Source organism: Scyliorhinus torazame, chromosome 17, assembly GCF_047496885.1.
Source record: "Scyliorhinus torazame isolate Kashiwa2021f chromosome 17, sScyTor2.1, whole genome shotgun sequence".
Taxonomy (NCBI): Eukaryota; Metazoa; Chordata; class Chondrichthyes; order Carcharhiniformes; family Scyliorhinidae; genus Scyliorhinus; species Scyliorhinus torazame.
The window spans coordinates 169,785,790-169,811,446 of NC_092723.1; the positions used below are offsets into that span (position 1 = coordinate 169,785,790).

The following is a 25,657-nucleotide window of genomic DNA, read 5'->3' on the forward strand; positions in this document are numbered from 1 at the left end:
GGCCAGCGAAAACAGAGGAACAAAATTCTGTTTATTAATTTTGTATTGTTCACTTGCTTTTCCATATTTAAATTATCATTCGGAGGTTGATGGAAACACATTTAAACTAATATTAATCCTATCTATCTGTACAGAAAAACACCATGAGAATAGTAAATAAAGTGAACTTTCAAGAACATACCAATAAATTATTTATAAATGTACAGGCTTTGAAGTTTATGGAGATAATTGAACTAAAAGCTGCAATTGTTATTTATAAAACAAAAAATGAATGATTGCTTTAATATATGAAAAAAATTGTTTACTTTAAGGGACGAGGATTATAAATTAAGAGGAAAAAACTGGATTTTTCTGGCCGTTCACACTGGCAGTTTCCAGCCCCACCAACAGAGCACTTCCACTGTGGGTTTGCAGGTGGCAAGGGGTGCATTCAACAGAAACCCCTTTGACAATGATGGGACAAGAAGGTCCCACCACCGGCCAATGGTGGGCCGGCTCTGCCGCTGCAAAAGAAGCGGTGGGTTGCACGGAAGTTCCCACCCATTAAGTTTGCACAACTTTAAAGTCTATTTAGTGCGAGATTCTCCAGTCCCCCAGCCGCATGTTTCACGGCCTCACACCATTCGCTGGTGGCGGGATTCTATCCTCCCACTGTTTGTCAATAGGATTCCGCATTGAAACCACCCCACGTTGCCGCAAAACATGTTAATAGGAGGCTAATAGAATAGATGGCATTGAGGTACGTAGGGAAGAGGTGTTGGCAATTCTGGACAGGCTGAAAATATATAAGTCCCCGGGACCTGATGGGATTTATCCTAGGATTCTCTGGGAGGCCAGGGAAGAGATTGCTGGACCTTTGGCTTTGATTTTTATGTCATCATTGGCTACAGGAATAGTGCCAGAGGACTGGAGGACAGCAAATGTGGTCCCTTTGTTCAAAAAGGGGAGCAGAGACAACCCCGGCAACTATAGACCGGTGAGCCTCACGTCTGTAGTGGATAAAGTCTTGGAGGGGATTATAAGAGACAAGATTTATAATCATCTAGATAGGAATAATATGATCAGGGATAGTCAGCATGGCTTTGTGAAGGGTAGGTCATGCCTCACAAACCTTATTGAGTTCTTTGAGAAGGTGACTGAACAGGTAGACGAGGGTAGAGCAGTTGATGTGGTGTATATGGATTTCAGCAAAGCGTTTGATAAGGTTCCCCACGGTAGGCCATTGCAAAAATACGGAGGCTGGGGATTGAGGGTGATATAGAGATGTGGATCAGAAATTGGCTAGCTGAAAGAAGACAGAGGGTGGTGGTTGATGGGATATGTTCAGAATGGAGTACAGTCACAAGTGGAGTACCACAAGGATCTGTTCTGGGGCCGTTGCTGTTTGTCATTTTTATCAATGGCCTAGAGGAAGGCGCAGAAGGGTGGGTGAGTAAATTTGCAGACGATACTAAAGTCGGTGGTGTTGTCGATAGTGTGGAAGGATGTAGCAGGTTACAGAGGGATATAGATAAGCTGCAGAGCTGGGCTGAGAGGTGGCAAATGGAGTTTAATGTAGAGAAGTGTGAGGTGATTCACTTTGGAAGGAATAACAGGAATGCGGAATATTTGGCTAATGGTAAAGCTCTTGAAAGTGTGGATGAGCAGAGGGATCTAGGTGTCCATGTACATAGATCCCTGAAGGTTGCCACCCAGGTTGATAGGGTTGTGAAGAAGGCCTATGGAGTGTTGGCCTTTATTGGTAGAGGGATTGAGTTCCGGAGTCGGGAGGTCATGTTGCAGCTGTACAGAACTCTGGTACGGCCGCATTTGGAGTATTGCGTACAGTTCTGGTCACCGCATTATAGGAAGGACGTGGGGGCTTTGGAGCGGGTGCAGAGGAGATTTACCAGGATGTTGCCTGGTATGGAGGGAAAATCTTATGAGGAAAGGCTGATGGACTTGAGGTTGTTTTCGTTGGAGAGAAGAAGGTTAAGAGGAGACTTAATAGAGGCATACAAAATGATCAGGGGGTTGGATAGGGTGGACAGTGAGAGCCTTCTCCCGCGGATGGATATGGCTGGCACGAGGGGACATAACTTTAAACTGAGGGGTAATAGATATAGGACAGAGGTCAGAGGTAGGTTCTTTACGCAAAGAGTAGTGAGGCCGTGGAATGCCCTACCTGCTACAGTAGTGAACTCGCCAACATTGAGGGCATTTAAAAGTTTATTGGATAAACATATGGATGATAATGGCATAGTGTAGGTTAGATGGCTTTTGTTTCGGTGCAACATCGTGGGCCGAAGGGCCTGTACTGCGCTGTATTGTTCTATGTTCTATGTTCTATGTTGGCGGGTGTGTGCTGCCAGTGGGAAATGTGAATCCAGAAAATTGGAAAATTCCGGTCTATGTTTATTTCAGTTTATGGGGTGAATCTTTGGCTTTGGATGAAGACTGGAAAAAGATGTACAGATATTTATAGGTTTCAAAAAATGGATAAGGATTGAATTTTTAATTTCTATAAAGTTGGGGAATAATATGGTAGTTTGTGTTTTATGGAGGTACTATTAGCACAATAGGAACACACAAATGAGCAAAGTATGTGACTGGGAACTTAGCTGTTTTAAGTTTACACATGTTATAAAACATTAAGTTTGCAAAATCTGAATGTTTTGTTTATTTCTTTGCCCTCCATTGCGCTGTTAAATGTGTTTTTAAATGCAATTTACTCATGAGCACTGCTACATATTTGTACATGTTACTGCAGTTGTAGAAGTGATTTTAATTATCATAATAAATGATCAAAGGGATAACATAATTACCAGTGTGTACAGGAACAAAGGAAGTCATGAACAATTTCCTCTATCTATAGTAACTACATTTAGCAAGTTCTAGCAAAACAGATAGCAGCAGAAACATTATGACTTTGCATCCATTTTCAATTCATTCTGATTTGCATCCCAAAATAACTCCTACTTCAAACACAATGATTCTTAGCATCTGTTTGCTAAGTTACAGTAATGATAATTTAAGTAGCGTTGCCTCGAAAGCTCACTTGGACAATTCAGTGGTGCACTGGATGGTGTAAAACAAAGCAGCATAGAAGCCGAGAGTGGCGGCAGAACCACCTCACAGTGGTTAATAGAAATCTAAAGTGGGTCACATTGGCCGGTATCATGGCTGTCATTGCCATTGAATAACTAGCATTACACAATTGATGAGCCATTGGCAGCCATTATCTCCAATCCCCTCAATTCAGTGGTGCTGAAGAATTAAATGGGAGTCACATGTGTTTCCCAAAAGTCACCCAGCAAACGCTATCAAATTGCCAGTGATCTCCCGTATTATCAAGCACTCTCTGCCAGATTATAGGCAAAGGGAGTTCATGAGGGTGTGTGTGCCTAGGGTCTCCCGGCAATCCCAGAGTTCTGGTGAGTGCATTACTGGCAGCTGCCACCAGTTCCAGTAACGCTGATGGCAATGAGGAGTTGGTGCCATCTGATTGGTCAGCAGCTTTTGGTGGAGGGAATTCCACTGTTGGGAGTCCTCAATCTTGGGGAGGCTGTGAACTATGAACAATTAACAGCCTAATAATAACATTAAACCATTGGGCCTCCCTCTTTGAACTGACAGAGGTTTCCTTCCAGTTCCCCGACTGGAGGGTGATATCCCAGTCAGGCTAGCTAAGCCCTATGATCCCAGTTCAACTGTAGCCTGAAACCCTAAGTATAACTGACTGACTGAAATCCAACTAACATTTATGAAACCTACCTGTGTCCTCTGTGCAAATAATTAAGTATTAATGTCTGATTTATTTTATAAATCAACACTACTTAGTTGAGAAAAGAAAATCCTAAGAGCCTTTTACTTGAGGAAGCCAACGCTAATTGAACATAAGGTTTATTTGACTATTTACAAAGTTCTGCTCAAGACAGCATATCACCCGCAGTACAGTCCTTGCTGGGAGAACTAATCACCCCAGCTTTTATATTGGTTCATTATGAGCCTTTAGTAAAGTGAGGAGAGAGGGGAGTCCAACGAGTTTCTTAAAGTCTTTTTATGCAGAACAAATTACTACAAAAGGCCCAGGACACTTCACCAGGACCTTTCTGGTCAGCCCCACACTGGCTGAACCTTTATATCAGTGCTAATAAGCTACCCCGGCCATACTGGGGGGGAGCTTGCAGCATCAATGAGCACAGGGAAACAATTATCCCCAGCTGGATGTGTCCCATGCAAGTTATTACAGAGCCCCAAGCAAGTGGCCACCCCCCCCACCTGGGAAGCTCGTACCCCACGAGTCCCACGGGGAGATCTACGATGGCATCCCCGTTGGCCTCATGGGGTTTATAACGCCCCCCCCCAAACTCAGACAGTCCCCCATCAGCTGCCAATGGGGCCTTTTGCGTTGCTTTGCCCGTGGCTGTGCTTCTGCTTGTGGTGGCTCTGGATCGGGTGGGGTGTATCAGTTTGCCGACCGCCATTTTATGGCTGACCTCTGAAGAGTTACAGCCGGTTCCTGCTGGGACCTTAGTCCTGGACACAACGTCACCCGTGGGACTCGTGGGGTACGAGCTTCCCAGGTGGGGGGGGTGGCCAATTGCTTGGGGCTCTGTAATAACTTGCATGGGACACATCCAGCTGGGGATAATTGTTTCCCTGTGCTCATTGATGCTGCTTCTGGGAGGTGAGTAGTGACTTTAAAAACCCTTACCTGGTCCCGTGTCTGTTCTTCTTTTCTGTTTTATTTTTTTTTATATAAGGCAGGAACCGGAAGTTCGACCCGCGGACTTTTGGTAAGGACCCCCCCCCCCCCCCCCCACCCCCCCCAACCAATAAATTCTGGTAAAACCCTTACCTTTGCAGGAGCAGCCCTTTGAATTTCAGCGGGAGCGGCGCGCAGGGGCCTTCTGGGAGGTGAGTAGTGACTTTAAAAACCCTTACCTTTGCAGGAGCAGCCCTTTGAATTTCAGCGGGAGCGGTGCGCAGGGGCCTTCTGGGAGGTGAGTAGTGACTTTAAAAACCCTTACCTTTGCAGGAGCAGCCCTTTGAATTTCGGCGGGAGCGGTGCGCAGGGGCCTTCTGGGAGGTGAGTAGTGACTTTAAAAACCCTTACCTGGTCCCGTGTCTGTTCTTCTTTTCTGTTTTATTTTTTTTAATATAAGGCGGGAACCGGAAGTTCGACCCGCGGACTTCTGGGAAGGCCCCCCCCCCAACCAATAAATTCTGGTAAAACCCTTACCTTTGCAGGAGCAGGCCCTTTGAATTTCAGCGGGAGCGGTGCGCAGGGGCCTTCTGGGAGGTGAGTAGTGACTTTAAAACCCTTACCTTTGCAGGAGCAGCCCTTTGAATTTCGGCGGGAGCGGTGCGCAGGGGCCTTCTGGGAGGTGAGTAGTGACTTTAAAAACCCTTACCTGGTCCCGTGTCTGTTCTTCTTTTCTGTTTTATTTTTTTTTATATAAGGCGGGAACCGGAAGTTCGACCAGCGGACTTCTGGGAAGGCCCCCCCCCCCCCAACCAATAAATTCTGGTGGAGAGGAAACCCGAGACACTACACGTGTAGTGTCTCCCACCCACCCTCCTCCTCTAACCTAATAATAAAGCCCATTGGTGTGCGGTAAGTACCATATTTTATTATTAACACTAAGAAGGTAAGTAAGTGATTTTTACTCATTTTTACTTTTATATCTTTTTCAAATTGTGTGTGTCGGGGGGAAACTGAAGTGAAATCACAGAAAAGCTGTGGCCTGAGTGGCTGGTTGGGATTCTACACTAAATTAAAAAAATTGAGCATTGGTAACTAATTAAACATAATTACTTAATTATAATTTAGAGGGATATCTAAGCCAGAGATCGGAGAGTACTATATTTAGCTTTCGCATTTCTATTAGAAATCTAGTGCTAGGAAACAGATAGTTAACAGTAACTTTGAAATTTTAAAAAAATATTCAAAAAAAAACAAAACATTTTTTTTTAATTTTAATTATAATTAATTGACGCAATGTCAGTTAGAGGGGTGCTGTGCTCTGACTGTGAGATGTGGCAGGTCCGGGAGGCTTCCAGCGTCCCGGATGGCTTCATCTGCAGAAAGTGCACCCAACTGGAGCTCCTCACAGACCGCATGGTTCGGTTGGAGCAGCAATTGGATGCACTTAGGAGCATGCAGGTGGCGGAAAGCGTCATAGATCGCAGTTATGTAAATGTGGTCACACCCAAGGTGCAGGCAGAGAAATGGGTGACCACCAGAAAGGGCAGGCAGTCAGTGCAGGAATCCCCTGTGGTTGTCCCCCTCTCGAACAGGTATACCCCTTTGGATACTGTCGGGGGGGATAGCCTATCAGGGGAAAACAGCAGCAGCCAGAGCAGTGGCACCACGGCTGGCTCTGATGTTCAGAAGGGAGGGTCAAAGCACAGAAGAGTAATAGTAATACAGGACTCTATAGTCAGGGGCACAGATAGGCGCTTCTGTGGACGTGAAAGAGACTCCAGGATGGTATGTTGCCTCCCTGGTGCCAGGGTCCAGGATGTCTCCGAACGGGTAGAGGGCATCCTGAAGGGGAGGGCAAACAGGCAGAGGTCGTTGTACATATTGGTACTAACGACATAGGCAGGAAGGGGCATGAGGTCCTGTAGCAGGAGTTCAGGGAGCTAGGCAGAAAGTTAAAAGACAGGACCTCGAGGGTTGTAATCTCGGGATTACTCCCTGTGCCACGTGCCAGTGAGGCTAGAAATAGGAAGATAGAGCAGCTAAACACGTGGCTAAACAGCTGGTGTAGGAGGGAGGGTTTCCATTACCTGGACCACTGGGAGCTCTTCCGGTGCAGGTGTGACCTGTATAAGAAGGACGGGTTGCATCTAAACCGGAGAGGCATAAATATCCTGGCCGCGAGGTTTGCTAGTGTCACACGGGAGGGTTTAAACTAGTATGGCAGGGGGGTGGGCACGGGAGCAATAGGTCAGAAGGTGAGAGCATTGAGGGAGAACTAGGGAATAGGGACAGTGTGGCTCTGAGGCAGAGCAGACAGGGAGAAGTTGCTGAACACAGCGGGTCTGGTGGACTGAAGTGCATATGTTTTAATGCAAGAAGTATTACGGGTAAGGCAGATGAACTTAGAGCTTGGATTAGTACTTGGAACTATGATGTTGTTGCCATTACAGAGACCTGGTTGAGGGAAGGGCAGGATTGGCAGCTAAACGTTCCAGGATTTAGATGTTTCAGGCGGGATAGAGGGGGATGTAAAAGGGGAGGCGGAGTTGCGCTACTGGTTCGGGAGAATATCACAGCTGTACTGCGAGAGGACACCTCAGAGGGCAGTGAGGCTATATGGGTAGAGATCAGGAAAAAGAAGGGTGCAGTCACAATGTTGGGGGTATACTACAGGCCTCCCAACAGCCAGCGGGAGATAGAGGAGCAGATAGGTAGACAGATTTTGGAAAAGAGTAAAAACAACAGGATTGTGGTGATGGGAGACTTCAACTGCCCCAATATTGACTGGGACTCACTTAGTGCCAGGGGCTTAGACGGGGCGGAGTTTGTAAGGAGCATCCAGGAGGGCTTCTTAAAACAATATGTAGACAGTCCAACTAGGGAAGGGGCAGTACTGGACCTGGTATTGGGGAATGAGCCCGGCCAGGTGGTAGATGTTTCAGTAGGGGAGCATTTCGGTAACAGTGACCACAATTCAGTAAGTTTTAAAGTACTGGTGGACAAGGATAAGAGTGGTCCTAGGAAGAATGTGCTAAATTGGGGGAAGGCTAATTATAACAATATTAGGCGGGAACTGAAGAACATAGATTGGGGGCGGATGTTTGAGGGCAAATCAACATCTGACATGTGGGAGGCTTTCAAGTGTCAGTTGAAAGGAATTCAGGACTGGCATGTTCCTGTGAGGAAGAAGGATAAATACGGCAATTTTCGGGAACCTTGGATAACGAGAGATATCGTAGGCCTCGTCAAAAAGAAAAAGGAGGCATTTGTCAGGGCTCAAAGGCTGGGAACAGACGAAGCCTGCGTGGAATATAAGGAAAGTAGGAAGGAACTTAAGCAAGGAGTCAGGAGGGCTAGAAGGGGTCACGAAAAGTCATTGGCAAATAGGGTTAAGGAAAATCCCAAGGCTTTTTACACGTACATAAAAAGCAAGAGGGTAGCCAGGGAAAGGGTTGGCCCACTGAAGGATAGGCAAGGGAATCTATGTGTGGAGCCAGAGGAAATGGGCGAGGTACTAAATGAATACTTTGCATCAGTATTCACCAAAGGGAAGGAATTGGTAGATGTTGAGTCTGGAGAAGGGGGTGTAGATAGCCTGGGTCACATTGCGATCCAAAAAGACGAGGTGTTGGGTGTCTTAAAAAATATTAAGGTAGATAAGTCCCCAGGGCCTGATGGGATCTACCCCAGAATACTGAAGGAGGCTGGAGAGGAAATTGCTGGGGCCTTGACAGAAATCTTTGGATCCTCGCTGTCTTCAGGGGATGTCCCGGAGGACTGGAGAATAGCCAATGTTGTTCCTCTGTTTAAGAAGGGTAGCAAGGATAATCCCGGGAACTACAGGCCGGTGAGCCTTACTTCAGTGGTAGGGAAATTACTGGAGAGAATTCTTCGAGACAGGACGTATTAGTGAGAGGCAGCACGGTTTTGTGAAGGGAGGTCGTGTCTCACTAACTTGATAGAGTTTTTCGAGGAGGTCACTAAGATGATTGATGCAGGTAGGGCAGTGGATGTTGTCTATATGGACTTCAGTAAGGCCTTTGACAAGGTCCCTCATGGTAGACTAGTACAAAAGGTGAAGTCACACGGGATCAGGGGTGAGCTGGCAAGGTGGATACAGAACTGGGTAGGCCATAGAAGGCAGAGAGTAGTAATGGAAGGATGCTTTTCTCATTGGAGGGCTGTGACCAGTGGTGTTCCACAGGGATCAGTGCTGGGACCTTTGCTCTTTGTACTATATATAAATGATTTGGAGGAAAATGTAACTGGTCTGATTAGTAAGTTTGCAGACGACACAAAGGTTGGTGGAATTGCGGATAGCGATGAGGACCGTCGGAGGATACAGCAGGATTTAGATTGTTTGGAGACTTGGGCGGAGAGATGGCAGATGGAGTTTAATCCGGACAAATGTGAGGTAATGCATTTTGGAAGGTCTAATGCAGGTAGGGAATATACAGTGAATGGTAGAACCCTCAAGAGTATTGAAAGTCAAAGAGATCTAGGAGTGCAGGTCCACAGGTCATTGAAAGGGGCAACACAGGTGGAGAAGGTAGTCAAGAAGGCATACGGCATGCTTGCCTTCATTGGCCGGGGCATTGAGTATAAGAATTGGCAAGTCATGTTGCAGCTGTATAGAACCTTAGTTAGGCCACACTTGGAGTATAGTGTTCAATTCTGGTCGCCACACTACCAGAAGGATGTGGAGGCTTTAGAGAGGGTGCAGAAGAGATTTACCAGAATGTTGCCTGGTATGGAGGGCATTAGCTATGAGGAGCGGTTGAATAAACTCGGTTTGTTCTCACTGGAACGAAGGAGGTTGAGGGGAGACCTGATAGAGGTATACAAAATTATGAGGGGCATAGACAGAATGGATAGTCAGAGGCTTTTCCCCAGGGTAGTGGGGTCAATTACTGGGGGGCATAGGTTTAAGGTGAGAGGGGAAAGGTTTAGAGCAGATGTACGAGGCAAGTTTTTTACGCAGAGGGTAGTGGGTGCCTGGAACTCGCTACCGGAGGAGGTGGTGGAAGCAGGGACGGTAGTGACATTTAAGGGGCATCTTGACAAATACATGAATAGGATGGGAATAGAAGGATACGGACCCATGAAGTGTAGAAGATTATAGTTTAGTCGGGCAGCATGGTCGGCACGGGCTTGGAGGGCCGAAGGGCCTGTTCCTGTGCTGTACATTTCTTTGTTCTTTGTTTTTTGTCATCCCCTGGTACAGATCCTTCTGCATCCCTCTCGGATCCAGAGTTATCCTCCTCCTGTTGGACCAGGCGTTGTGACCCGGGCGGCTGGGTCCCTAGGCTGAGGGGCAGTTCCTGGTGCAGTGGAAATACTGCCAGTCGGATGTTGCGAAGTTCCCAGTTCTTCAGCTAGTCCAGGTGCATTCTTTGAACTTTCCCCTGAATCTGGACTTTATATGAGACCGGACCCGTTTGTTCCATCACTACGCCTGGAGCCACAATGCTCCATGACCAAATTTGCTGGCACAGACTGCATTCTCGGAGTGAAATGTCCACCCTGGCATCCGCAAGTTGTGATGCCTCTTCTGTGTTTTCTGCTGCACTTTACTTTCTTTCCGAGACTTGGAAACGCAGACCCAACCGTGCTCTGAATCTTCGGCCCATCAATAAGTCTTCAGGGGCAATTCCCATTGTCATATGCAGCGTTGTGCGATAATTAAAAAGGAACTGTGCCAGCCTCGTGCCCAAGGACTCTGTAGATTACTTATTGAAGCTTCTTTTGAAGGTCTGGACCGCCCTTTCCGCTAGACCATTGAAGGAGGCATTATATGGAACAGTTTGAATATACAGAATGCCGTTCCTCTTCAGAAAAACGGCAAATTCTTTGCTAATGAACGGCATCCCATTATCCGTCACCAGGACCTCCGGGATCCCAAGGGTGCTAAAAAAGCCCCGTAGTTTCTCTATCATGGCCTTGGACATTGTGGAGGTCATCTTGCACAGCTCTAACCACAAGCATGAGGAACATGGGCACTATAAAAGGTCACACAAAACCGCATGGAGGAACACCCATGATTGTCCTGACCTTTCCCACGGATGAAGGGAGGCCACTGGCGGGAGTTTCTGATGCTCTTGGCATGCCGGACAGCTGTACATTACCTTCTTGATATCCCCACCAATGCCGAGCCACCAGACATAACTGTAAGCCAACATTTTCATTCTAGATGCACCTGGATGGCCATTGTGAAGGTCCTGTAGCAGGGCTTCCTGACCCTGCAAGGGGATGACCACGCAAGCCCCCCTCAATATGGCGCTGTCTTCTACACTGAATTCAGAGAACTTCTGGGTGAAAGACCGAAGGGTTACCGAAAGGGCATTCTTTTTCCGCCACTCAACAGCATGAGGCGAAACTTTGCCAATCCTGGGTACCACTGTGTCTACCCGCGCACCTGAGCAGCCATCACTGGCAAGGCGTCTATGAAGTTACGAGTCGCAATCACCTCATCTGCCACTGGTGGGGATTGGTGGGCTCACGAGCAATGGCAGATGGCCTCTACGACCAACGAACAGTGGCATCCATGTGTATCGTCTACAAGATGCACTGCAGTAATTCACCAATGTTCCTCAGACAGCACCTTCCAAACCCACGACCACTACCATCTAGAAGGACAAGAGCAGCAGACACCAATGAACCCCACCTCCTTGAGGTCCCCCTCCAAGTAACTCACCACCCTGACTTGGAAATATATCACCATTCCTTCACTGTCGCTGGGGCAACATCCTGGAACTCCCTTCCGAACAGCACAATGGATGTACCTACACCTCAAGGACTGCAGCGGTTCAAGAAGGCAACTCACCACCACCTTCTGAAGGGCAATTAGTTATGGGCAATAAATGCTGGCCTAACCAGCAACGCCCACATCCCTTAATTAAAAAATATAGACAATCTATGCACCCGGGCGGTGCCAGAATGAATATTTGTACACAACGAGCAGGAGCGCCCAACATTGGTTCCGAGATAATGCGATTTGGGTATTGCCTTATCCTCGCTGAAGAGGCTGAGCAGTGGCTGTGGCCTGTTACAATGAAAAATGTCACCCATAAACATACTGGTGGAACTTCGTTATACCAACAATTACTGCCAAACATAATGTTGCTCTGCATTCGGCCAGATCCTTGAAGCATACGGCAGCACCACCCCGATGCGGTAGGGAGAAGCATCATATGTCAAGGTTGTAAGCTGAACCAGATCATAATGCGTAAGGTGCCGAAAAGCTGTTGACACACACTCCTGTAGATTTTGGCTCTGCTTCTGCAAAAGTGTTGAGATAATTTTTTCCAGAAGCACAACATCTGTCTGGGCGATAGCTGTTCCCTGGGAATGGGCAGCCCTCCGATCATCCGCTCTCTCGGGTGTCCCTGCCTCCATCTGATGTGCTAGAGCCTGTGTGTGTGTGGTGTTCACCAGAGGGTGACCCAGGAGCCTGATAGCTAACATTACCCATCGAGGTGATAGTCTCTGTGATGGTGGATGGTTCAGGTGAAAGCAGTGGCGAGAAATCGGTGTTTTCCCCTGAGTAGTGCTCTGGGGTGTTCTGAGGGTCTGGATGTGAGGCAGCGATGATCCCACACTGGCCCAGCCTCATCTGGTGGGGCTCCTGCAAGACAAAAGGCTGGGCTGAGATCTTGGGAAGGGCTGTTCTGTGGGAGAGAGGTGATTCACTTGCTATCAGGACATTTGCGTGGTATTAGACTCTCACTTCTTTGGTTCATGCCAACCTCAATGTCAGCCATTTCCGACTCCTTGGCCTCCCCAGCAAGTTGCAGGGCCTCCTCATAGGGGGTGTGGACCCAAGATTTGGGATGCCCCCACCCCATCCTCTAGCGCCCCTGGTGATTATGGGCCGATTTATCCTTCGGGACACGAAAAGGACATAGTGAGATGCTGGGAGGTGAGTTTTATGGGGTTTCTGTAGCTGGTGGCATGTGTGTGCTAGACTCCTGGCCAAAGACTATAATACATATGTTGGTGTTTCGTGGAGGGTTGATTGTAAGGGAGTTGCAGGCAGGTGGGGTGTTGTTGGCCTCTCGAGGATTTGGGGGAAGATGTGAGGAGTGAGGGACAGGAGTGATGTCAGGGGCACAGAGGTGGTTACTCACCCAGGTTGCTCTAAGGAGATTGTTCAACTTCTTTCTCCATTGCGTGCCAGTCCTCCTGGTGAGGCTGGCAGCACTGACAACCTCTGCCACCTCATCCCAGGCTTTGTTGAGAATGACGGGCTTGAGTCTCTGACCTACCTTGGTGTGGTGAACCACTGAAATAGGAGATGTAAGGTAGGCCCTGCACTACAGGTTCACTGGTAGCTGTATAAATATGCATGACCTCCAGTGCCCTGCCATTTCACCAGCTGCAGCAGGAGGCCATGCATCTGACTGTAATAAAGCCACAGTTGTACCCAACTTTAGTCTTTGTGCAATTGATCGTGCATCAATTTATTACAGTCAGATTTTCCACAGAATGGATATCCGAATTAAGCCCGATCGCCTGCAGCTGGATCCGCACTTGCCCGACGCCAGGAAAGACTTTGCTCACTGGCTAGCATGTTTTGAGGCCTACATCAATGCGGCGGACCCCGCGCCAACGGAAGCTCAGAAGATAAACGTCCTGTACTCCAGACTGTGCTCCAGCATGTTCCCGTTGATCCAAGACGCCACAAACTATACAAAAGCAATGGAACTCCTTAAGGAACACTATGCGCAGAAGGCAAATACGCTCTTCGCCAGGCATGTACTCGCCACCTGCTCGCAACTACCTGGTGAGTCCATCGAAGACTTCTGGCGGGCCCTAATTCCACTCATCCGGGACTGTGACTGTCAGGCCGTTACGGCCGGCGAACGCGCGAATCTCCTCATGCCTTCGTGATGGGGATTGCGTCGGACCGCATCCGAGAACGATTACTGGAAGGGGCCACGCTCGAACTGGCGGAGACGAAAACCTTGGCGCTCTCCATGACGTTCGCATCTCGTAACGTACAATCGTACCACTCCCGCCACGCTGCCCACCCTCCTACTCCTTCCTACCCCTCCTGGACCCTGCCGACCATCTCCTCAGCCGGGGCCCTGCCTTCCCAATACGCCTGCGCCGCACGCCGATCCGCGCACCCTGGGGGTCCCCACTGCTACTTCTGCGGTCAGCAGAAGCACCCCTGCCAAAACTGCCGGCCCGCACTGCAGTCTGTAAAGCCTGCAGTAAAAAGGGCCACTTCGCGGCTGTGTGCGAGGCCCGCGCAGTCGCTGCGATCGTGCCCGCTATCGCCCCCTCCCCCACGCCAGACGCACAATGGGAGCCGCCATCTTGTCCCGACCCGACAATGTGCGTACCATGGGCGCCGCCATCTTGTCCCGACCCCGCAATGTGCGCACCATGGGCGCCGCCACCTTGTCCCCCACAGGGTCTCCGGACAGCCCGACATCAGAACCGCACACGCTCGCCACCCGAAGCATCCAATGGCTACCCGCAGCTCGCTTCGATGACGTCCCAATCCGAGGCTTTTGTACAGTCACCCTCACGGTCCAGGGCATAGAATTTAGTAACTTCTGCCTCTATGTCCTTCCTAATCTCTGCTCTGCACTCCTGTTGGGCCTGGACTTCCACTGCAACCTCCAGAGCCTCACCCTCAAATTCGGCGGCCCCTTACCGTTTGCAGCCTCGCGATCCTCAAGGTCGATCCCCCTGCCCTTTTTGCCAATCTAACTGCGGATTGCAAGCCCGTTGCCACTAGGAGCAGACGGTACAGCACCGAGGCAAGACCTTCATCAGGTCCGAAGTCCAGCGGTTGCTTAAGGAGGGTATTATCGAGAACAACAACAGTCCCTGGAGAGCGCAAGTGGTAGTGGTTAAAACTGGGGAGAAACATAGGATGGTCGTGGACTACAGCCAGACCATCAATCGGTACACACAGCTCGACGCGTATCCCCTCCCACGCATATCTGATATGGTCAATCAGATTGCGCAGTACCGGATCTTCTCAACAATTGACCTGAAATCCGCCTACCACCAGCTCCCCATCCGGAAGTCGGACCTGCCATACACGGCCTTCGAGGCTGACGGTCGCCTATACCACTTCCTTAGGGTTCCTTTCGGTGTCACAAATGGGGTCTCAGTCTTCCAAAGAGAGATGGACCGAATGGTTGACCAGTACGGTTTGCGGGCCACCTTTCCGTACTTAGATAATGTCACCATCTGCGGCCATGACCAGCAGGTCCACGATGCCAACCTCGATAAATTCCTCCGCACTGCCACTCTTCTCAACCTGACCTATAACAAAGACAACTGTGTGTTCAGCACGACCCGGTTAGCCATTCTCGGCTATATAGTCCAAAACGGACTTCTCGGGCCCGACCCCGACCGCATGGAATTTCCCCTCCCCCACTGCCCCAAGGCACTCAAATGCTGCCTGGGGTTCTTTTCCTACTACGCTCAATGGGTCCCAAACTATGCGGACAAGGCCCGCCCACTCATTCAGTCCACCCAATTCCCCCTCGCGGCCGAGGCACAACACGCTTTTGCCCGCATCAGAGCAGACATCGCCAAGGCTGGGATGCACACAGTGGACGAATCACTGCCTTTTCAAGTAGAAAGCGACGCTTCAGACGTCGCCCTTGCCGCCACTCTAAACCAGGCACGCAGACCCGTGGCATTCTTTTCCCGCACCCTTCGTGCCTCTGAAATTCGACACTCATCCATCGAAAAGGAGGCCCAGGCTATTGTTGAAGCTGTGCGGCATTGGAGGCATTACTTGGCCAGTAAGAGATTCACTCTCCTTACGGACCAACGGTTGGTAGCCTTCATGTTCAATAACACACAGAGGGGCAAGATCAAAAATGATAAAATCTTGCGGTGGAGAATCGAGCTCTCCACCGATAATTACGAGATCTTGTATCCCCCCGGTAAACTCAACAAGCCCCCAGGCGCCCTCTCCCGAGGTACATGTGCCAGGGCACAAGTGGACCAACTCCGGGCCCTACATGACAGCCTTTGTCACCCGGGGGTCACTCGATTGTACCATCTGGCCAAAGCTCGCAATCTGCCCTACTCCGTCGAGGAAGTAAGGACAGTCACCAGGGACTGCCAGGTCTGTGCGGAGTGCAAGCCGTACTTCTACCGGCCAGACCGTGCGCGCCTGGTGAAGGCTTCCCGCCCCTTTGAACGCCTCAGCATGGATTTCAAAGGGCCCCTCCCTCCACCGACCATAACACGTACATTCTCAGTGTGGTCGACGAGTACTCCAGGTTCCCCTACGCCATCCCATGCCCTGATATGACGTCTGCCACCATCATCAAGGCCCTCAGCACCATCTTCGCTCTGTTTGGTTTCCCTGCCTACATCCACAGTGACAGGGGATCCTCATTCATGAGCGATGAGCTGCATCAGTTCCTGCTCAGCAGGGGTATAGCCTCCAGCAGGATGACCAACTACAACCCCTGGGGAAACGGGCAAGTAGAACGGGAGAATGGGACGGTTTGGAGGGCCGTCCAGCTGGCCCTACGGTCCAGGAACCTCCCAGCCTCTCGCTGGCAGGAGGTCCTCCCTGACGCTCTACACTCCATCTGGTCACTATTGTGCCCCGCCACTAATAACACACCCCATGAACGGGTTTTTACCTTCCCCAGGAAGTCCACATCCGGGGTGTCGCTCCCGACTTGGCTCGCTGCTCCAGGACCGGTCCTTCTCCGTAGGCACGTCCGACTCCACAAGGTGGACAGGGTTCACCTGCTCCATGCCAACCCTCAAATTGCCTACGTTGAGTTCCCCAATGGCCGCCAAGATATTGTCTCACTCAGGGACCTGGCACTGTCAGGTTCCACCCCAACACACACCCCCACCCATGCACCCCACCCCCTCCCACCGCGCCGCAATATTGACCCCACCAGACCACCCCCCCTCCCCTTTTCCGCACAAGAGGACGAAGAGGACTACGGCACGCTCCCGGAGTTCCCCGATGACTGGCCAGCATCAGCACCACCATAACCACCATCGGTGCCACCTCCACCACCGCCAGCACTGACTTCGCCGCCACCGTTACGCCGCTCCCAACGAAGCACCAAAACACCGGACCGGCTGAACCTTGGACGGACTCCGGACCGTCAACATGGACTTTTCTTTTCCGACCACTGTACATAATTGCACTAATTGTATATAGTTTCACGTCACCCCTGCCGGACTCATTTTTAACAGGGGGTGAATATGGTGAACCACTGTAATAGGAGATGTAAGGTAGGACCTGCACTACAGGTTCGCCGGTAGCTCCTGCCGGCTGGCTCCGCTCACGGAGAACTGTCTAAATATGCATGACCTCCAGTGCCCTGCCATTTCGCCAGCTGCAGCAGGAGGCCACGCATCTGACTGTAATAAAGCCACAGTTGTACCCAACTTTAGTCTTTGTGCAATTGATCGTGCATCACCTGGGGAAATGGGTGTCCCTCCTCTCCTCAATGGTGTCCAATATTCTGTTGATCTCCAACTCCAGGAACCTATGAGCAGGTCTTTTAGCAACCATCTTCTTGGCTGGAATGACAGTCCGTGGTGAATGGAGTGCTTAAAAGCTGCTCCAGCTTGTCAGGCAATTAACGCAATTTCCAACCCCATCAGGCGCCAGCAGGCTGGGAATCAATTGGGCCATGTGCTGGCTCATTTGCATGACCTGAATTTCTCCTGACCAGTGTTTCTAGAGGAAGGGTACAGTTCCTGCAATTCTATACCAGGGCAGTACTTAGCCTCCAGAACGGAGAATCCAGCCCACTATCTGGGACAAAGCAGCACATTTCAACACCCCATCCATCACCTTAAACATTTCTCCCTCCATCATTGTGCACTATGGTTGCACCGTGTACCATTTACAAGACGCACTGCAGCAACTCCAGTATCCCACTAATGGGGTCAGGCTCCAATATCACACCAATGAATTTAAAAAAGCTTTGGTAGGGTTTGAACCGGGTCAGTAGTGGTTGAATTTTGTCATTTACACCAGGATAGAAGACCCAAAATATCCCCTTTATTCAATGAGCAGAAGAAAATCCAGTCTTGAAACTTAGCAGTGACTTCCAAGCAAAACATGAACAAAACCTTGTAATAATCAAGGGAGAATCAGCAGTGCTAAAGTCAATACAGAAGTCAGATAGAGCTAATATACATCAATTCTGAAAATAAGGGGAAATTTTGGACTTACTAGGCACTCTATTAATGGCTCTTAATGGCCTGAGAACCCGGACAGTTCGGATTGCTGACAGACTTGCATTGTGTCCATCCAGTGAATATTCCAGCATCCTACAATCAAAAATACATACATATTCATCTAGATATATTTATCATTCACACTATGTAGTATGTTATGTTATTCAAAACCATTTTGAGAAAATTATCACCTATTCTTTGAAAATGCTCCTCTGAAGATATGCTTTCCCATTAAACTGCTCAAGACAGATGCTTATCTATTTAACAGGGGTAATTTCCTGGCTTTGAGGTCCCTGACAGTGTCTTGCTTGCCAAAATCAGATGTAAGAGTCAAAGCACATGCATTTGTGCTTAGCATGTATCTACTTTGTCTTAATTGAGTAGTAGTTACTGTTGGTTTATAAAAATGCCACAGTAAAATTATTTTAGTAATTATACCAATTGATGTAAACAAAGAAGAATAAACCTATTCTCTTCTAAACTGACCTCAAATTCACTTTTCAATGCAATAAAAATCAGGCTGTTTCTACAACATGTGTGAAATACAGGTAAATAGGTAATTGTAATCTGTGACAGTTAAAACAAAGCAGGGAGAGAAAAATTGAACCACGTTAAGTGTGGGAACCAACATGACTGAGTAACGCAGAACTGAAAAGTGAATGGTGAAACATTTTACAAAATGTTGATGATGATTTACATCACATTCACTGTTGTCTGCAGCAATGTACATTTAAAAGATCCAAGTCAGATGGTGCTGTCCTTGTATAAAATGTTGCACTGTCCTCTTTGTTTAATCTCTGTTGATATGTTTATTTGTAAAAAGGGACTATTTCTGCTCCTATTTTATACGTTCTGATGTTCCTATGTTTGCAACAAATGTTGAAGAAAAATATCCTCATGTACTACAGTAGCCAGGCATTACCCATAAAGTTCCACTGAAGAAATCAAGTTTTAAAAACTTAGTTTAAGTAGTTTATTCTATATAACATATTTGGGGACAAGTATGAAACAAAAGTGGCTTATGACTTAAATTCTCAAAGATTCTCACCCTATCTTAACAGTTGACTACTTCAAGTTTGTATGAAACCAGCAGTGGGAGAAAAAAATGGGGCGAAATTCTCCGTTATCGGCGCGATGTCTGCCGACCGGCGCCAAAACCGGCGCAAATCCCACCTGCATCACGCCGCCCCAAACGTCGCTAAGTCTCCAGCCCGGAATGGGCTAGCAGCGACGTGACGCTATCCGCGCTGGCTCACGTGGTTCACGTCGTGCGGCGTCATGCACGGCGCACGGCGTGACGGCTCAAAAGACGCGCTGCTCCCCCCACCCAACCAGAAGACCCGACCAGATGGCTGCCCGCCACTCAGCCCCGAGGTTCCAGTCCCGCGACATTGAGGCGCTCCTGGACGCAGTGGAGCAGAGGAGGGAAGCCCTGTATCCCGGACACAGCCGCAGATTCGCCCCACGCCACAGCCGGCGTCTGTGGAGGGAGGTGGCAGAGGCCGTCAGCGCTGTGGCCCTGACACCACGGACAGGCACCCAGTGCCACAAGAAGGTGAACAACCTCGTCAGGGCAGCCAGGGTGAGCCCCCCCCCTGCCCGATATCCATATCCCCCCTCCCCATATTCCCCTCCCCATATCCCCCCTCCACCATATCCCCCCTCCCCCATATCCCCCATAACCCCCCTCCCCAAACCCCCCCTCCCCCCATATCCCCATCCCCCATATCCCCCTCCCCCATAACCCCCCCTCCCCATATCCCCCCTCCCCCTCCCCCATATCCCCCCTCCCCCATATCCCCCTCCCCCATATCCCCCTCCCCCCCATATCCCCTCCCCCATAATCCCCCTCCCCCATATCCCCCTCCCTCATATCCCCCCTCCCACCCTCCCCCATATCCCCCCTCCCCATGTCCCCCCTCCCCCATATCCCCCCTCCCCATATCCCCCTCCCCCATATGCCCCCTCCCTCATATCCTCCCCACCCTCCCCAATATCCCCCTCCCCCATATCCCCCCTCCCCCATATCCCCCTCCCCAATATCCCCCTCCCTCATATCCCCCCTCCCACCCTCCCCCATATCCCCCCTCCCCCATATCCCCCCTCCCCCATATCCCCCCTCCCCCATATCCCCCCTCCCCCATATCCGCCTTCCCCCATTTCCCCAAGTGAATCCAGCCCTAAACTTAACCTCTGCAATACACGCGCAACCGATGGCGTGCATTCATATACCTGTCTAACACTGTTGCCTTTTACCCCTGCCACCACCCCCCACAGGAGAAGCGGCACACAACACCAGGGAGCATGTGAGGACTGGAGGAGGCCCAGCTGATGAGAGGCCACTGACCGAACATGAGGGAAGGTACCCTGGAACTGGCTGGCGGACCTGAGGACCGCGAGGTTGCTGATGCAGAGGTCGGGAGCCCACCAGCAAGTGAGCCACCGACAGCCCGTCCCCATATCCCCCCTCCCCCATATCCCCCCTCCCCCATATCACCTGATCACTGCCTGCGTGTCTAACCATGCATGCTTCATTGTGTATCGCAGAAGCAAACGTCGAGGCACCCATCCCCGCAGATGCAGACCGCCCGCATGATGCCCCTCGGAGACCACGGGAGACGGAGAGACCCGGACCCTCTGGCATGCGACGCCCGCACGATGCCCCTCGGAGACCACGGGAGACGAGAGACCCGGACCCTCTGGCATGCGACGCCCGCACGATGCCCCTCGGAGACCACGGGTGACGGAAAGACCTGGAGCAACAGGGAGACGGCGCCCCCGTCTCATGCGGGTGCGGCGACGCAGGCGTGTGCCACCCAGCGACGAGAGGGGCAGCCACAGGCCCCCGTCACAGCCGAGCCACGAAACCACAACCCAGGACACCCCTACCCAGGACACCACTACCCAGGAAACTGAAATACAGGAGTGACACAGATTGGATGGGCGGAGACGAACCGCCACCCCAAAGTGCTATGGATTCAGAGTCGAACGATGCGCACGACACAACGCCACTGCTGTCACCAACACCCTCCACCATTGCAGAGACGCTCACCTCGGTTGGGCACTTTAGTGATGAGGCGTCTGGTAAACTCACTGGTGCGCACAACACAGCCGTCCCGGTACAGCAGATGGAGGTAGGAGCAGCAGAGGGGCCGGGCGGTCGGAGGGCAGCCCGGCGCAAGCGAACATCTGCCACCCAGATGGATCCCGGGTTCCTGGAGTTACCACACCCACCCATAGGTCCGATGCAACCACCGAACCTGAGACGAGCGAAGAGGGTGATGGCCAGCTTGCGGCGTCTGCAGTCGCAGGTGGAGGAGTCCACCCGTGTCCAGGAGCTGGCAGTGGTGCCGGTCATGCATGCCACCCAGGCCGACACCGCACGGGTGGCATCCACGGTGGAGGCAATGGGTGCGATGGTGTCAGACATGGGGAGCGGTTTGCGAGGCCTGGGGCTTTCTGTTCAGGTGGCGTCTGTGGCCCAGGACATGGCTGCTCTCTCACAGGAGGCCATGAGCCAGCGCCAGCGGCAGATGGCAGAGGGGCTCAACTCCGTGGCACAGTCTCTGCAGGCCATGGCCCAGTCTCAGCAGGCCATCGCTGAGGGCATCGGCGCCATTGCCCATGTGTTAGCCGGCGTCGCACAGTCACAGACAGGGATTGCCAACTCCCTGAGCTCCATGGCTGCAAACCTGCAGACCCTTGTCGATACCAGCACGGGCCTCCAGGACTGGCAGCGCCAGATGTCGGGGGGGGCGTCAGATGGCCAGTCCGTTCGCATCCCCCACGCATGTAGAGGCCTGGGGGCCATCGGGCACCCCGAGGGAGGATGAGGTGCTGGGGCCTGTTCCGGGTCCCATTGTAGGGGAGGTCCCGGAACACCTCAACACCTTGGGCTCCCCCCCTTCCATCCCAGGTGCATCGGGTGGGCAACGGGCAGGACAGGCTGGCAGCTCGCTACCCAGTCGCCCGGGCCGCAGCCTGACCCATCTAGGCCAGGACGCCCCAGGAAACGGCCGCAAAGGGATCCCGTGTCAGAGGGCAGGAATCACAGGAGTCCACCTCCAGTTCTGCTGTACCGTCTGGGGAACAACCTAGGCGTAGTCAAAGGGCCCGTAAGGCCAAACAATTAGACACTGAGTAAGTTGGCACGGGTGCAGGGCACAGATGAGTTTTAGGGGCTAGGGCACGTGCATGAACTCCTTTCGTTATTAAAGTCAATGTTACACCGACAGAAGCTGCCTTTGTGCTCTGTCCAAAGCATGCGGGGGTGTCATGTACGTTGAGCGCAAGTGTGTGTGTGTGTGAGGGGTGGTCTTACCTCAGCCCCAGGTGAGTCTGCCCCCTTCCCCCTGGGCCGCCATCAACATCCCCCTGGGCAGAGGACGGGACCGTGCGCTGCAGTGTCACAGCCGCATGCAGGGATGGTCGGGGTGGATGGTGGTACTGTGGCCATGGATCAGACATAGTCCAACGATGTGGAGCCAGGAGCTCATCGCAGGTCGGGTTGTCATCATCCTCCATGGTCTGCAATAGACACGCATCCACCGGCAACTGTGTGAGCCCGGCCGATGTGCCGCAGGTGGATCGGCAATGGGGGGTGTTGTGCATGCGGGTGGGGTGGGTGGGGTTGGGGAGGGGGGTGAGGGTGCTGTATGGGTGGGGGGTATGGGTGGTCAGGTGTTGCCATGGTGTGCGGTCTGTGGCCATACTACCCGATTCCCACGCCCATCTAGTCAGTGAAGCGGGCGTCTATCAGCCTGTCCGGTGCCCGCTGGCCCAGCCGGTAACGGTGGACAGCCACCCGCCCGTGTCTAGCCCGTCTGCCCTGACCATTGCCCCCATCCCCCTCATCTGGGGAGGACTGCGCCTCTTCCTGCTGCTCCTCCACTCCGCCGTCCTCTGCCTGCAGCACATCGCCCCTCTGCTGGGCTATATTATGCAGGACGCAGCACACTACAATGATGCGGCCGACCCTATCTGACCGATACTGGAGGGCGCCCCGAGAGGTCCAGGCACCTGAAACGCATTTTGAGCATGCCAAAGCACCTCTCTATCACTCCCCTTGTCGCTACATGGGCATCATTGTAGCGGTTCTCCGCCTCATTGCGTGGCCTCCGTATCGGCGTCATCAGCCACGATCGCAATGGGTAGCCCCTGTCGCCCAGCAACCAGCCCCTCAGCCGGGGATGGCGTCCCTTGTACATGCCGGGGATGTCTGACCGCGACAACACGTATGAATCGTGTACACTGCCCGGGTAACGGGCGCAGACGTGCAGGATCATCATGCGGTGGTCGCAGACCACCTGTATGTTCATCGAATAGGTCCCCTTCCTATTGGTGAACACGGCCCTGTTATCTGCAGGTGGCCGCACGGCGACGTGCATCCCATCAATCGCGCCCTGGACCATGGGGAACACGGCCATGGCAGAGAAGCCCACGGCCCGGGCATCTTGGCTGGCCCGGTCCACAGGGAAGCGGATGTAGCGGTGCGCAATGGCATATAGGAAGTCTGTCACTGCCCGGATGCACCGGTGCACCGATGTCTGCAAAATGCGGACAGATCCCCACTCGGTGCCTGGGATGACACCGTTGCATAAAAGTTCAGGGCCACCGTAACCTTGACGGACACGGGGAGAAGGTGTCCCCCGCCAGTGCCACGCGGTGACAGGTGCACCAGCAGGTGGCAGATGTGTGCCACAGTTTCCCGGCTCATCCAGAGTCTCCTCCTGCATTCCCGGTCCGTGAGGTCCTGGTATGACAGCTGGGGCCGGTACACACGAGGCGTCCTCGGGTGCCTCCGTTGCCGTGGGGCAACGACGTCCTCCTCCCCCTCCTCGTCCTGTCGGTCAGGTGTCCCTCCAGCCTGGTCGGCTGCCGCCTTCCCCTCTGCGGCAGCCTGCGCCGCCTCTCTGGCAGGCTCCTCATCCTCCTCCTCATCCAGGGCAACATGGACATTAGCGGCTGCCGGCACGGGGGCCAACATCGATGGCTGACCGGAAAACATGATGGCATGTGCAGGGGGGGGGGGGACACGGGATGACGACATGTCATCATTGCCCATACCCCCTCCTCCCCCCCAGCCAGGTGGCATGGACCGCATGGATCCGACTGTTGGAGGCTGGCACCTGGCCAGGTGGACCAACTCACTTGCCCTCGCACCCCCCCCCCTTCCCCAGCACGGACCCCCCCCCCCGTCCTCCTCCCCGGCACGGATCCCCCCGCCCCCCCCCCGTCCCGGACCCCCCCCCCCCCCCCCCCCCCCCCCCGTCCCGGACCCCCCGTCCCCCTGCCTGGCAGTCTTCCTCCCGTCCCCGGCACTCACCCCTCCTCCCGGCACTCCCCCGGAGCCCAGCCCACTCTAACCACCCCCCCACCCCCCGCCGCACACACACACACACACAACCCTACACACACCTCTCCCCCACACATACAGACTGCGGCCACGCCATCGCCTCTCCAGCGGCCAACCCCCCAGGCCGTCACCCACCTCCACGCTGGTCGGCGTCAACCATGAGCACTGGTTGACGCCAATTAATAGGTGGTTTGATTTACGCCGACGTGACCCGTGATCACGCTGGCGGGACTTCGGCCCATCGGGACGGGAGAATATCGGCAGCCCCGAAATCCATTGCCTTGCGCCCACCCGTGCCATTCTCCGAGGTGTGCGGTGCAATTGACCCCCCGCTGACTTTTCTCCCTTCGGAGAATTCGGTGGGCTGCGGGGGCGGGATTCACGACGGCCCACGGCGATTCTCCGACCCGGTGGGGGGTCGGAGAATCTCGCCCATGATTCTTTAAGCTTTTAGCTAACCTCCAAACGTGTTCTAATTGGTTCCAGCAGTTTCCAGTTGCACTGTAAGCAGCACGGTAGCATTGTGGATAGCACAATTGCTTCACAGCTCCAGGGTCCCAGGTTCGATTCCGGCTTGGGCCACTGTCTGTGCGGAGTCTGCACATTCTCCCCGTGTCTGCGTGGGTTTCCTCCGGGTGCTCCGGTTTCCTCCCACAGTCTAAAGATGTGCGGGTTAGGTGGATTGGCAATGCTAAATTGTCCATAGTGTCCAAAATTGCCCTTAATGTTGGGTGGGGTTGCTGGGTTATGGGGATTAGGTGGGGTTACTGGGTTATGGGGATAGGGTGGAGGTGTGGACCTTGGGTAGGGTGCTCTTTCCAAGAGCCGGTGCAGACTCGATGGGCCGAATGGCCTCCTTCTGCACTGTAAATTCTATGTCTATGGTGATCTGATCAAAAATGATCAATATGAACTGACAAGTTGCAAAGCTGATGTTTGAAATGGATATGGAGAACAAAACAATGCAGTGAGCACTGGTAATCTGTAATTGTGAAAGTTGAACGGAGGTCAAGGTTTCAGCAGGGAGAACATGCAACTGCAGAGCTGACAGTTCTGGTTTAAATAGGTTGTTATGGTAAATGAGCTGAGACCACGACAAGAGGAATAACTCATTACAATACATTTAAATTCCATCACATTGGCGGCAGGAAATTGATACACCTTCATCTTCACAAAGACCAACTTCCTTGTCTTCTATGTAAAAGTGATATTTCAAATGACAAATCCAGGATGGGATTTTCCGTCCCGCCGCATCCATTTTCTGGTGAGGCCTGCCCCCGCCGGCAGCAGGGACCTCCTTCCCGACAGCCAGCCAATGGAGTTTCCCATTGTGGGCATCCCCCACGCCGTCAGGAAATCCGTGAGCGTGCATGTGCTGCCGGCTAAGCGGAGAATCCCGCTGACAGAGAAAC

The 25,657-nt window shown here is 52.1% G+C and overlaps 1 protein-coding gene across 5 annotated transcripts in view; it reads right to left on the bottom strand.

The window, feature by feature from the left end:
* The window catches only part of cacna1ha (calcium channel, voltage-dependent, T type, alpha 1H subunit a), a 455,001-nt gene that overhangs the window by 425,819 nt on the left and 3,525 nt on the right, over positions 1-25,657 (bottom strand). For all 5 annotated transcript variants that reach the window (XM_072481633.1, XM_072481630.1, XM_072481632.1 and 2 more), the window contains exon 3: positions 17,886-17,983. In XM_072481633.1, coding sequence (XP_072337734.1) covers positions 17,886-17,983 — 98 coding nt within the window. The remainder of the gene's footprint in view (positions 1-17,885; positions 17,984-25,657) is intronic.